We start from the raw sequence: 13,279 nt of genomic DNA on the forward strand, positions 1-13,279 counted from the left end.
ACAAAAAAAAAAAAAACTTAAAATAGTTATGAAAGTTGTGAAAATGACATGATTTAGTCTTTTTATACAGTGTATGCCATTGTAAAGACGATCCCTCACAGGCTTGTTTACATTCGCGTTAACATTCGATGTGGCGTCTAACCTGATTAAATTCTGTTGTGTAGGCAAAAAAAAAAATTCAATTTTTATATAGCATAGTAGATGTTTTACCAGAGTTCTTTTCAAAAGTTTCAAAAGTCTGAAATTCATTTGTAGCCTATAGCCTTTCGTGTCTGCTGCATTTGATGCATAGATAGCCTACTTCAAATATACAGTCATAACAGTATATGCAGTTTTTTTTTTTTTTACACAAAATGAATGAAATACATTTAAAAATGCAATATAACCAGATTTATTTGTCAAATGATAACGTAGTAAGATCATATGGCAGTTTAAACTGATTATAGCTGCATAGTACATGCTGTTTTTACATATATTAATAATATAGTAGGTGCTATACACACAATATGCATTAAGCAGTAGCAGTATGCTTGTTTTTATAGTTTTAGGTCTAAACTCAGTTTATGATCTTTTACTGCCATCTAGTGGCAGAGGAACATCTAACAAGAAAAAAAGCTCCTTCAAAGGTCCCTCCACCTACTGTTTACGTCAAAATGTAAGCTTTTAACATTATATTCTATTCTATTTCTTAATATTATATTTATATGGTAAATATATATTTAAATAATATATATATATATATGTGATTACATTTCTGATTAATTGTATTAAATATACTGTATATAATGAATTTGAGTGTAAGTCAAAACAACTTGTAATAGTTTTCATTCCTTGTTTATTCATCTTTATTGAAAAATTTAACAATATTGTACAGCGTTATAAGTGCAGCAGCATTCCAAAGACTGAATAATAAAAAATAAAAAGGTATTTTAATAATGATTAGGAAAGCCAATCCATGGTTCCAATCCATGAGACATTCAAAAAGCACACAAACACATAATTCAGGTACATTTATGTATATTGCAGTGCTTTATGGATAAACAAATGTGATTATGGATGAACAAACACACAGTATATGTGTTCTAATGGCACAAAAAAACACAGGATACAATTAAATGCACACTTAAATCTATTACTAATGTGCCAAAAAGATGCATAAACATGAACGTTTCAGATCGAAATTTTGATCTTGGTTTGCACAGACAGTAAATTGTATGCTCTTTATTTTGCAACATTTATGAATATATAGATAGATACATAGTTTCTTTACATTATATATGTATTTTATAGAATACATTTGTATATACTATGTATTTATTCAGGAAACAAGTTGTTCATCATGAAGTCAATTTTCAAGGTGACACTGCTTATGAGCTTTAATAATATTTATATAACCACAACCAGCATTCTTTAGATTAGTGTGACATATCTTGTACATGTAGTGTTAAACTGAGGCAAGGCATGAAGGAATGTGATTGTGTGATAAAAAGAAATGAAAAGAACTAGATCACAGGAAATGACTGTGTACACTTCAGCATGATCTGCGGTCATCGGGGAGATAAAGCTGCAGGTCGATGAAATCTATTAGTGTAAGAGGAAAAGCACAAAGGCAACTTCGTCGGTCGTGCAGAAAGCTTTTACTTGCATCTCCTCAGCACCTCCTGCATTTTCTCCTGCACGTTTCTCATATTCTCTTCCCACTCTTCGTTTCGGGATTCCAAATCATCCCCCAGGATGCCGTAGTAGCCCATCAGAGCGATGAAGCCGATGCAGAACAGGTACGCGAGTCGAGTGCAGAGGTTTTCCATGACGCGCTGGTCACCCTGCGAATGCTTCATGTAGACGTCTAGGATGGGCTGGCTGAAGAGTTTGCGCTTCCCCATCACGCCTTCGTAAAGTGTGTACATGTTCTGGTCATCTTTATCATTGATGAAACTCTCTACGAAATCATCTTTCTTGCGTTGCACTTGCTCCGGTTTGGCCTCCACGATCTCCATGAATTTGCGGAACTGATTGCGAATGTTTTCTTCCACCTCGTGGTACTGTTTGTCCACCGTTTCCTTCTTGATTTGCAGCAGGGCTTGATGGTTCTGCTGCGAGATTTCGTCAAGGGCTCGATTCACGCTGCCAAACTCACGTTTGAGTTTCTGAATGTCTTCATCGTCCACGTGGTGCAGCACCACCCGGATGAGAGAACCAGCCACACCGAAGATGGGATTGACCACCGCTGCTGCAGACGAGATGGTGGCCACACATTCTAGAACCTTCACTAGACCCCTCTTCAGCTTCTCTGGGTCATCAAATATCTCATTGTCAGCCATTGTGTCCGGAGGAAGATTGTAGGACAGTCTTAACTGTTAGTTCACCTGAAGAAGGAAACAGATCACAATCTTAAAGTTAAACAGAATTTCCATCAAAAATATGTATTTGCCATGCACTACTGTTACAAGAATATTCCGGGGTCAGTCAGGGCTATTATAGTTAACTACAAATTAAACAAAATCTAAAACCATCAAAAAAAAAAGAATTACGTACTTGAAATAAAATAAACATTATATATATATATATATAATTGGAAAACTGAAAATATAAAAATAAAAACTGAATCAAAATATTAATAAAACTAAAATTAATATTAATAAAACAATAATATTATTAAATTATTAATAAAAAAACTATAGTAGTATCTAAATGATACAAAGATTCAATACAGGTTAAGCTCAATTAGCATTTGTGGCATAATGTTGATTATTACAAGAATAATTTTGTTCCTCCTTTTCTTAAAAAGCAAAAAACGAGGTTACAGTCAAGCACTTATGAGGTAAATTAGGTCCATGTTTGAAGTGTTTAAAAGCAAAAATGTCAAGTTTTTTTTATTTAACTCTCACATTAATTCTGTTAAAATGTGCATATTATTTGAGTTGTAAATCTGTTGAAGTTATATATTTAGATTTTTTTAGGCATTATGTTGTCATGATGACTAAGTTGTAAAAAAATGGATATAACATAATATAAAAAATAGTGATTTTTTACACTAAAATCATGCTAACATGCATGTTGTTAAGTCTTGTGGCTGTACTTGTAAAACAGTGAGTTTTTACTGTCTAAACAGTGAGTATTAAATGTCTAAGGATTGGCCTCATACACTTCCATTGTACAGCAAATGCCTCAATGTAACCCAGAAAGAAAGAAGTGGAAATTGTAATCAGCATTATGTGACGTGATGTGATATGTGGCCAAGTATGGTGACCCATACTTGGAATTAGTGCTCTGCATTTAACCCATCCAAAGTGCACACACACAGCAGTGAACACACACACCGTGAACACACACCTGGAGCAGTGGGCCCAGGGAGCAGTTGGGCACCCAACTTGAGTTGCTCAAGGGCACCTCAGTCGTGGTATTGAAGGTGGAAGAGAGCACTGTACATTCACTCCCCCCACCTACAATCCCTGCCGGTACGAGACTCAAACCCGCAACCTTTGGGTTACGAGTCCGACTCTCTAACCATTAGGCCACAACTTCCCCATGCCATAAATGTTGCTAATTGAGTTCAACTTGTACTGAACCTGGAATTTTTCTTAAATGTTTTTTTTTTTTGTCAGATTAGACTGATGAAGCATTCTGCCTCTGAAACATTGACAAGTTTGCATTTAATGCAAATCAATGCAATTTCCATATTCACCTGCATTCTGCACTCAGTCTTTAGTGTGTTCGCATCATGATTTGACTTGGCAGAAATCACATTTGGCCATATAAAATGACAAATAAAGAGACTAACTGCCATGATATGAGAGAAAAAATAGATTCATTTATTGTGCAAAGAATCAGAGATGTTCCACAAAACATAAGCAAACAATTATATAATAATTCATAATAACTCGTGTAACTCACATCAAAGGCTCATATGATATTGGAATTTTTTTTTTTTACAATATATTCAGTCCAAAACATGCTTAACATACTTTTAAAAAATTTAACTGCGATATACAGTGTTAAGAACCTTGCACTACTTTAGTATTGCATTGAAAAGTCCATTGGCAAGCAGGAAAAGATTCACCCATTTTACACCCCACACGATTTATTTAAACTTCCTAATTCAAGACTGCTTACAACATTTAAACTTTCAGTGTATGAAATGAATCGTTCAGTGCAATGTTCCCACTTCAGTTTTCCTCAGTGCATTGGTCCAGAACTTCTTGCATCTTGGCTTGAATTTCAATGACCCTCGGGCCCCATTTGTCTCTCACTTCATCCTCATCATCTTCACTGACGGCGTAGTAGGCCATCAGCGCCATTAGACCGATGTAGAACAGGTGGGCGATGTGAGAGCAGCGGGCCTCCATCACCTTTTTGTTTCTTTGGCAGTTCTCCAGGTAAACCTGCAGCATGGGCTTCCCAAACAGAGCGGCACCCTTCACTCCGCGGTAATACGTATCTAAGCTCAGATCCATCTTATCATTCTCGTAGATCTTCACAAACTCCTTCATGTGACGATCCGAGTTCTCAGAATCCACTTTTACTCTTTCCACCATGGTGTTGAAAGCGTTGTACTGATGTTTGATGACTTCCTCGTGCTTACCGAAATTCTCATTGATTTCGTCGATGCGGATTTGTCGCAGGGTCTGCTTGTTCTTCTCCGAGATGGTTTCCAGCTTCTCATGGATCTGTTTGAAGTCCTTTTCCATCTCATGGTCCTCCTTATCCACGAGGCCTTTCCTGACCACCCCGACCACTGAAGTCACAATCCCAAAGAGAGGATTTATGTTGGAGGCGAAGGAGGAGATTTTCTCCACATAGCACAGCACTTTGGCCGCTGTCACTTTGATCTGCTGTTTTTCTGCCATAGATGGGTCTGAATCTTTGGTTCTTCTAGGCTTTCAGTCTTGGCTGATTCTGAAATGAAAGGAAAACTTGTTTTTAATGATTCATATCAAAACAGCACAGACCATAATAATACTTCAACGCTTCCTGAACAACAATCAAGTTTGAAACTGGCATGCTTCCTTGGACATTTGATTTTAAATATACACCAAAAAATGGCTTTGAAACTAATTTTAATTTAGAAATTGCTAGTACATTTCACAAATAAAGGGCAGTAACACATTAAATTAAACATACTAAAATAGTATTTTCTTGTCAAATGTACTGCAATAACCTCTATTTATTTATTTATTTATTTTTTAACAATGCAAGTCTTTTCGGCAAAAATGGCGAAAGCTGTAGCCTTCAGCATTGTGTGTAGACATTACAGAGAGAGCAATTCCACAATGTGACAATTCACTATTTTGACACTGAACTTGCAGTGTCTAATAAGAGTAATGCATTGTGGAATTGCCTTCTCTGTTTGAGTATACATTTATACTGATATTATATTGAGTATAAACTTATGCATTTAAATTTTGATGTAAACGTTCATTTCATTCAATTATAAAATAGTTCAGTGCAATTCAAACAGATTATTTTACTTCGTATTTGTGCACATTTCGTATTGTATATGCATATTAGTGTATCATGCTGTTAGCTGAGCAACATCAGTCGGTATTGGAATCATTTGCGAGTCAATTCTCTAGAACTTTTATTTGAGTAGCCTATGTAGAGTTTCCTAAATTGCTTACTTGTGAGGTTTAATGACCATTCAATTCTACCTTAAAAGACAGTGGTAGGTTTTCTAATAGGATTATATTTTCTCTTTCTTTGACCGTAAAAGGTTGCTGTCCAGTTCTGAATCTGCGGTGTCTGGGGTGGTAGTTTTCAACTTGATCTTTTTACCTAATAAGTAACAAAAATATGAACTTTTAAACTATACAAAGTTATATACCATAAAAGATCTAAACCTATATACCAACATTCAGTTTATCTATAGGTCTTTGTGCTTTCAGAATGGAAGTTCACAGGAAGTACGGACTCAAATTCACACATTATTTAATTGTAATCAATAACCGGTTTGCACAGGAAAACAAACAAAACTTGTAATTCTACAACTAAAACAATGCAGTTGATAAGCACTTTGTGCTTGACATACCCATTAAACCACATGGCATAATGAATGATGTCATACTCAAGTTTTCCTTTACTGTAAATGAAAAGATTTTCTAAAAGCAACTAAAAGAGTTTTTTACTATAACATTCAGTTTTTCTATGTCGGTTTGGTAAAATAGGTTTCTAGGCTGAATGAATGGCAGGATGGCTTGTAAACAGGCTAACACAATTAGCTCAAGAGGGAGGTTAGACAAACAGCATCGTTCAGATACATGAAGCAGCAATATCATTTTATTTTCATGTCACAGGATGCATGTTTAGTAGAACCTAGAAGCAGGAGAATGTTCTAAGCTACGGGTCTTACCTGTAAATGTGTCTGTAGCTGCTCGGTTCCTAATGGTGCTGCTGCTGTTTTTGTACAAGCAGCCACCATTTCACTGTCCGGTCTGAGAAACAGCCCCTCCCCCTCTTTGCCATATAAGGGTAGGGTGTGGGAGTGACTCATACCACAGCAATGCTGATTGGTTTAGAAGAGAAAAAAAAAGTATGCTGCTTTTCCGCAATCCCCTTTCTGAAGAACACACACAAACACCCTGCATGGAAAATGGCTGCAATGCGTTCTACCAAGTTCAGTTATGGATCTAGTCACTTGTAGACAAGAATGAATAACTAGGGGGAGCAGATGAGTAAATTAGAGATCATTTGGGTTGTCTGTGTAAAAAAGAGGAAATTCTGACTTTGACTAGTCTAATATTAATGCATGAGTCAAAAAAAATATAGTACGTGTGTATGTGGGAAAAAATAGTTTATAGGCCTCAGACATCAAACACACTGTGTATAGATAGTAAAACTATTCTTACAGTCAATTAAATGCAGTAATTACATAAAAAGGTTCTATTCATTCCACTCGTGCTTCATGAATGAGGTGGTGAGTGTGTAAAAATTTAGGAAGCAGGTATGTCTTGTTGTGGCTTTTCTGGTTAAGTGAGAAAAACCCACTGAAGCATAAACAAAGGATGAATATATGGTGAAAGGAGAGGCTGTCGGGCAACTGTGCATGTCAGCTGCCATTTGAACAGCTGTAAGAGAGTCAAGTTCATGACAGATGCGTGCTGTGAGCTGGGCTTTGTGTGGGATCGTTTGTAAATAGAGTGCCGGCAGATTTCATTCAATAGGTAACAAAATAATGTGCATTGTATGCTTGGAGGAAAAGGTCACATTTTCTCTTTGTTTAACAAAGAATGAGTGTCGCCTTTAACCACTTAAGACAGGAAAATGAACTCTTACGTTGCAGTGAGAAAAACTGGATGTCCCAAATGGAGATCTTGTTTTCTTTTTTTCCAAGGACCTGAAAAAAAAGGAAAGAACTTTTAGTAAATTCAAAGACTTCTAGCACAGCATATTCAGAAAGCTTCAGGTCAGTTATCTGTAGGCCTGTCGCAATAATCAATATATCGACTTATCGCGCAATATATGTACATGACCTCAATAATTTTTGATGACGCAATATATCTTAGGTTTAAGCAGTGACACATCAACAAATTATCTATGTTTTTTGATGTCAAAGTACATTCTGGCTTGTTAAATTATATGACTTTTCATCGGAATATTATGGCATAATCAGAAGCTAAACAGTATGGTCATTAAAATATATTAGTTCTAGTTAATTTTTGTTAAAACTCAAAAAGCACTTTCAGAGAAGCAACGGGCTATAACGGAAACCGGAAGCCCCATTTCCACCTCTCAGCAACTTCAGCTTCATTACCTCACAATTTTGACTATGTCTATAGACATCTACCCAAAAGTTTTTTTTTCCTGATTCATCCAGAGGGGGCAGTAATTTTCATTTTTAGATTTTTGAAAGAAAATAAAAAATCAAGACTGTGACAAAAGGGTTCCACTGACACTGATTACTACTTAAAATGTGAACAAAACGAACATTTAATGTTAAAATATCTGTTAAAAGATCTTTTTTTTGTGAGATTGTAAAAACATGTAAAATATGGGATGAGACAGCGAAAATGAAGAAATGAGCAAGATATAGTATCAATTTATCAGGTTATCAAAGTTTTTATATCACTTCATGGCTTAAAGAATATGACTTCGAAAGCCAATATTATGGCATTATAACTCTGAAGAAGCATAAACATGGTTATAAAATTTCTTTTGTTTTATTTTTTTTAGATGAGAATATTGGCATGGCAAATAAATGTCTGAACTACAACTTCTTAAAGCAATTAAATAGTGACACATCCACATGTTATCAATGTTTTTTGATGTCAAAGTACATTATGGCTCAATAAATAATATGACTTCACAGGAATACTATAGCAGAAGTATGGCTATAGTACAGTAGCTATAAACATATAAAAGTTAATTTATGTTCAAACTAAGAAAAGCACTTTTTTAACAGGCCAGCAGACTGCTTTATGAAGCTTTGGCAAATGCATGCACTCACTTGAACAATTATCCTCAACCAGGGGCGTTTAACATTTACACTTGTGCATGGGAGAAAATTTAGTAGTAGTTCTGTTCTAGTAATCCTAGTTTGAGAGAACAGGGTGTGAATTAAAGTTCACAGAACAATTATGTCTTGTGATGTGATAGTAGCTATAATGCAGTTGCCTTTAGGGGTTAAAACTCATCGAGTGTCCAACTGTTGGCTATGATAGGACTGTACTGCGAGCTTAGAGGAACAACTTATTAAGCAAAAGAAAAAAGCTGCAACTCTAAATGAGAGAATGAGTGCACGTTTACCGTTCTCATTTTCCCATTAGAGACACAGACCCTCGTTCCTGATCCATCCAGAAGGGGCAGTAATTTACATTTGAAGATTTCTGATAAAAACGGCAGACAGTGACAAAATGAAAGGGTGTCATTTACTCTGATGCCCCCAAGAGGACTAAAATTTAACCCTTTAAATGTTGGATGGTTTTAGGATATGAATAAAAATATAAAATAATATGAATAAATAATATGAATAAAAATTGCACCTACATCCTCCATTGTTCCATTCTGTCAGTATTTAACCCTTTAGTTTATCTGTATGCCTTATCTTATGTAAAAAAAAAAAATCATTAGGTTCATTTATATTAACTAAATTACTCATTTAAATATAATTCAACTTCCCTCCATTTTCATGGACATATGAGACATAAAAAATCAAAAGATGAATCATTATTGATTAATATGATAATAACTGATAGGTCATCTGCACCAATGCCAGTCTAACAGCAAAATTGTGTTATAGTTTTATAGTCTATATAGTTTTATATGGATGATAATCAAAATCTGTGCTGTGCTTTACCTAGTCCATGTCAAAAACTAAACAAGGGCCCTCTAAAGTGACTAATCAGAGACTAGTCCAAACTATGCAATTAACTAGTCCCTTAACTAAAAAAAAAACAGTTCAGTTACAGTGTTTACACTCCACACTCACTCAGTTCAGACCAGAATCTGATCTCCTAAAGGTTCCTTTTAGTTAGCAATACTAACCATAACTTTGATTATTAATTACTTAACTGTAAAGATGATTATTTTTCCTGCAGTTTTATTTGAAAACGGATTTATATGCTTGAACACAGAGATTGTCCAACTAACATGAGTGTCGAGTGAGTCAGGAAGTAACCCATCCCAACAGCATTCACTACTCTAAGGAGCGGCCATCTTTAAAGCTCTCAAACGGTTCACTCAGAGAAGCTAATTTGTCAAAATTATCTTGCAAAATCACACAAATACACAATAATATCTATGATTTACATGCTTTTAGCACATTTAAGTGTGTTTTATTCATCAAACACCATCATTAACATGCGTCCTCTCTTTCTTTTCTACAGTCAAATTGGCCACTTCCCTTGGACAGGCAGCCAAGGGATAAAGACACAACAATTGCAGACCATCTTTATCAAGCTAAAGCACAACAATACAACATCTTCCTGTGTTTTCCCAACCAATGTGAGTATTTTAAAGAGTCTGACGCACATTTGGAGCAGCTCACTTCAGCCAGCTGCTGTCTGCCCTGTTATAGCTCCCCCTAGCAGCTCCCTCCATATTTCCTTGTTCATGCTAACCATGATATCTATTCTCACCCTATACAGACACCATGCCAAGACCTGTAAAAATCCATATATTGCATGCATCATGGCCAATGTACATCCCAATGAGCCCATCCATCCATTAATGGCCTGGCCATTGGAGAACACAGTTCCTCTTACCTCTTCAGATTGCTACCTCCTCTCCAAAGTCCCAATCCCGACTGTACTTCTTCTTCCCAGCAAACACTGCAAAAGAGGCACTTCCATTTTAGCTCAATATGGAGGGGTGTTCAAATTGGACTATACCATTTAAATTGGTGTACAGATGGCCCTGGAGCCTCAAAAAGGGCCCTTTGGCCACCATATAATGCAAGTCTCCACTTGCTACATTGCAGAAGCATATATGAACCCCTACTGACCTGCCCCCTCCTCAAGCCACAGATGACCTCCCCCAATGACATTCAAATATTTCAGGCTTCCAACAGTCAGATAGTCTATACAGAGAGCCGACTGTCACGTCTGGAGGCAGCTGAGGGCGCAGACAGGCTCCAAACAGGCCAGCTGCCAAGCTCTGCCATTGGTTACAACTGGTGCAAGCTATCCATGGGGGACTTTTTATTAAAATAAAGCTTTAAATAATTAATTAAAGGTTAGAATGAACCAAATGTATTAAAATAGGGTAATGAAATATGAGCCATCTATTGCATATGCTGGCACAGAGTTAAAAAGGACACCCTTCCAATGGTGTCAATGTGTTTCCAAATAGGACACCTGTTTCTAGCAATAATAAAAAAGCTGTAATGAGCTTTAGCTGTGGAATTTAAAATATATTTTAAGGTACACTGATCAACAGGTATATACGTATGGATTTGAATCCAACCAGTGTTTAATCGTTGTTTAATAACAATATGAAGTGCCTCTTTATCATCATTTCTGATGGCAGACATTTCCAAGCTACTGTTCCTTTAATGACAACAAATATGCTCTAAAATTAGCTGTTTAATTATCTCTTTAATGCAAGAATCAGCATACAATAACAATAATCATCCAATAAAATGAGAAATTATAAACAACCCATTAAATTTCTGAGGGTCATGCATCATATTGTGCTGTAACTTGCAAGTACTTTATATTTGTTCTAGACATGCAGAGACACAAAATGGTGCAAACACAGGATATGTGTTTTAACTGTCATGGCTAGAATATTCTGGCGTCTCAAAATATAATATCTGCTGAAAGTGAAAATAACTGCTACAGTAAAAAACATTTAGCTGAGTGCACAAAAGTGTGAAGTCACAGGATGAGTAGTATATAAGGTAGAGCTGTTAAAAAAAAAAAAAAGAAGACATCTGGGTATTGAAAGGCATATGTATAGGCCCACACAAGGTTGTTTTTTTAATCTGTAATTGTATTTTTGCTCTGAATGTCTCACATATAAAATTTTTATATTTATCTGCTAATTAATGTAGTTTAATTTCTAATGTCAAATAACTATGTACTAGTTCTAATCCAGTACCAGGGTGGTTTGTATTTGAAATAAATTGTGTGCATACATTAATTGTGGTACGCACATTTACTACTTTAAAATCATTATTATTCCATCACCACTTTAATTCAAAATGTTAAACATATAGAATGCATTTCAATTCAAAAGAGCAAATTCATAGCCCCTGACTAGTGTCAGAGTTTTTTTCCACAGTTTATTCCAATTATGTCTATAAAGTATTTCATCTCATGTTGTGCACACTTTTGAGAGTCCTGAAGTACATTTGTAAGTCTTACAACCCTCCCAATCTGCTCAGCCATCAAATTTCTAATTTTTTAGCATGTAAATGAAAACCTTGTGTGAGAAAACAAAAGAACCTGTAAACTCAGATGACACAAGGTCGGGATGGTGTTGGTCCTATGATTTTACCTCGTTCCTGGTTTTTAACTGGGTAAACAGGTGTCCTGCAACACTCATTGGTGCAGTAGCGGTGTACGCTTTAGCTTTAAGCATGCTTAGAAACAAAACTGAATGAAACAAAATAATAAAAACGCTTACCGGCGTTGCACAAAAACTGAAGGAAAAATATGGTGCGCCAAACCAAACTATAGCCGCGGGTGGGATGCTTCGTTAAAACAGCAATTGGCCTTGTTTTGAGAACAAAGCATCAAGTCATTTGAACGTTAGTAATGCGCAAGTAGCCTATCAGTGCGAATACTATCCAACATCCAAGTGTAGGATGATTTTCAGACAGGCATCCGTGAACTGCATGACGCCACGTGTTGTTATCCCAAACAAACAAGTGCGGCATCACTACGGGTAGGCTATACGCGGCCTGTGAAATCTGATCTAATGCGAAACATCGCGAAATCGTATGCAAATTATTACTGGTTCTGGTATGACGCCAGGAATTAAAACAATATATAAAGGTAGGATAAAAACATAAATGTCAAAACGAGACTCACAGACACGCTTAATGTTCATGGATTGCTTTCAGAGATTTTGTTAATGCGTCGGGTCCGTCAGTTCTTTTGAAGGACGTCAGCACAGCATTACTAATTTGTACCCAGAAGTGAGCAAAATCTCCCTTTGAGGAGGTTTTCATTCTGTCTGAGGTCAGACATTAATTAAATCTTACACATAAATTTAATAAAATTACCAGGCAAGCTTGTTGATTTAAAAGAGTCTTGCATTACAGATTATTTTACTAGTTTGTTCTTGTTCTTTTGTTGGTTTTGCGTTTTTATTTAATGGATAAAAAAAAAAAAAAATTAAAAAAAAATCAGCTTCCTCTAATTACGAAACGTGCACATTTTTGATTAACTTAAAATCTTTATACTGGGCGGACTAATGTGCAATTTGTGTTTGTATACAGTATTGGCATAAATCATAAAGCTGGCAGATTATGAGATGAACAAGGTGTAAGTGTGCATTAACAGTCCCAGTGGGTGATAGCCACGATATTAAAGTGTCTTAAAATGTTTTTCTGTCAAGTATCAAGTCTGACAATTTATTAATGCTTTATATTGTTTTTAAAACATTTTGAATACCCTTCAAGCTCCTGAATGAAATTGACACCTTTCCCCCCACATCATTTTGTCAATAAAGCCAAACCACTGGATAAACTTAAACTTATATTCAACACCAGATATCAGTAATAATCATAATATGTATCACTGTGTATAATGTTGTGTTAAAATATATTGTATTGACACACAACATACTGTATTATGAAATGCCAAATAAAGCCTGTTCCACCTTATGTGCAGTTGTCTTC

At 35.8% G+C, this 13,279-nt stretch overlaps 1 protein-coding gene across 7 annotated transcripts; it reads right to left on the reverse strand.

The window, feature by feature from the left end:
• Positions 1–827: 827 nt before the first annotated feature.
• rpz (rapunzel) lies at positions 828–12,672 on the reverse strand. 7 transcript variants are annotated; one of them, XM_016538644.1, is made up of 6 exons: positions 12,468–12,670; positions 10,197–10,262; positions 7,270–7,330; positions 6,347–6,499; positions 5,649–5,772; positions 3,972–4,896 (listed from the first exon to the last, which is right to left on the reverse strand). In XM_016538644.1, exon 6 carries the CDS (start codon positions 4,845–4,847, stop codon positions 4,167–4,169), a length of 681 nt encoding a protein of 226 aa, XP_016394130.1. In that variant the 5' UTR covers positions 4,848–4,896; positions 5,649–5,772; positions 6,347–6,499; positions 7,270–7,330; positions 10,197–10,262; positions 12,468–12,670; the 3' UTR covers positions 3,972–4,166. The 7 variants fall into 7 exon arrangements, with proteins under 7 accessions (XP_016394125.1, XP_016394126.1, XP_016394130.1 ...); XM_016538643.1 differs by having other exon boundaries at positions 5,619–5,772; XM_016538641.1 differs by lacking the exon at positions 5,649–5,772.
• Positions 12,673–13,279: the final 607 nt, after the last annotated feature.

The sequence above is a fragment of the Sinocyclocheilus rhinocerous genome, unplaced genomic scaffold (assembly GCF_001515625.1).
Source record: "Sinocyclocheilus rhinocerous isolate Xijiao unplaced genomic scaffold, SAMN03320098_v1.1 scaffold66, whole genome shotgun sequence".
Lineage (NCBI taxonomy): Eukaryota > Metazoa > Chordata > Actinopteri > Cypriniformes > Cyprinidae > Sinocyclocheilus > Sinocyclocheilus rhinocerous.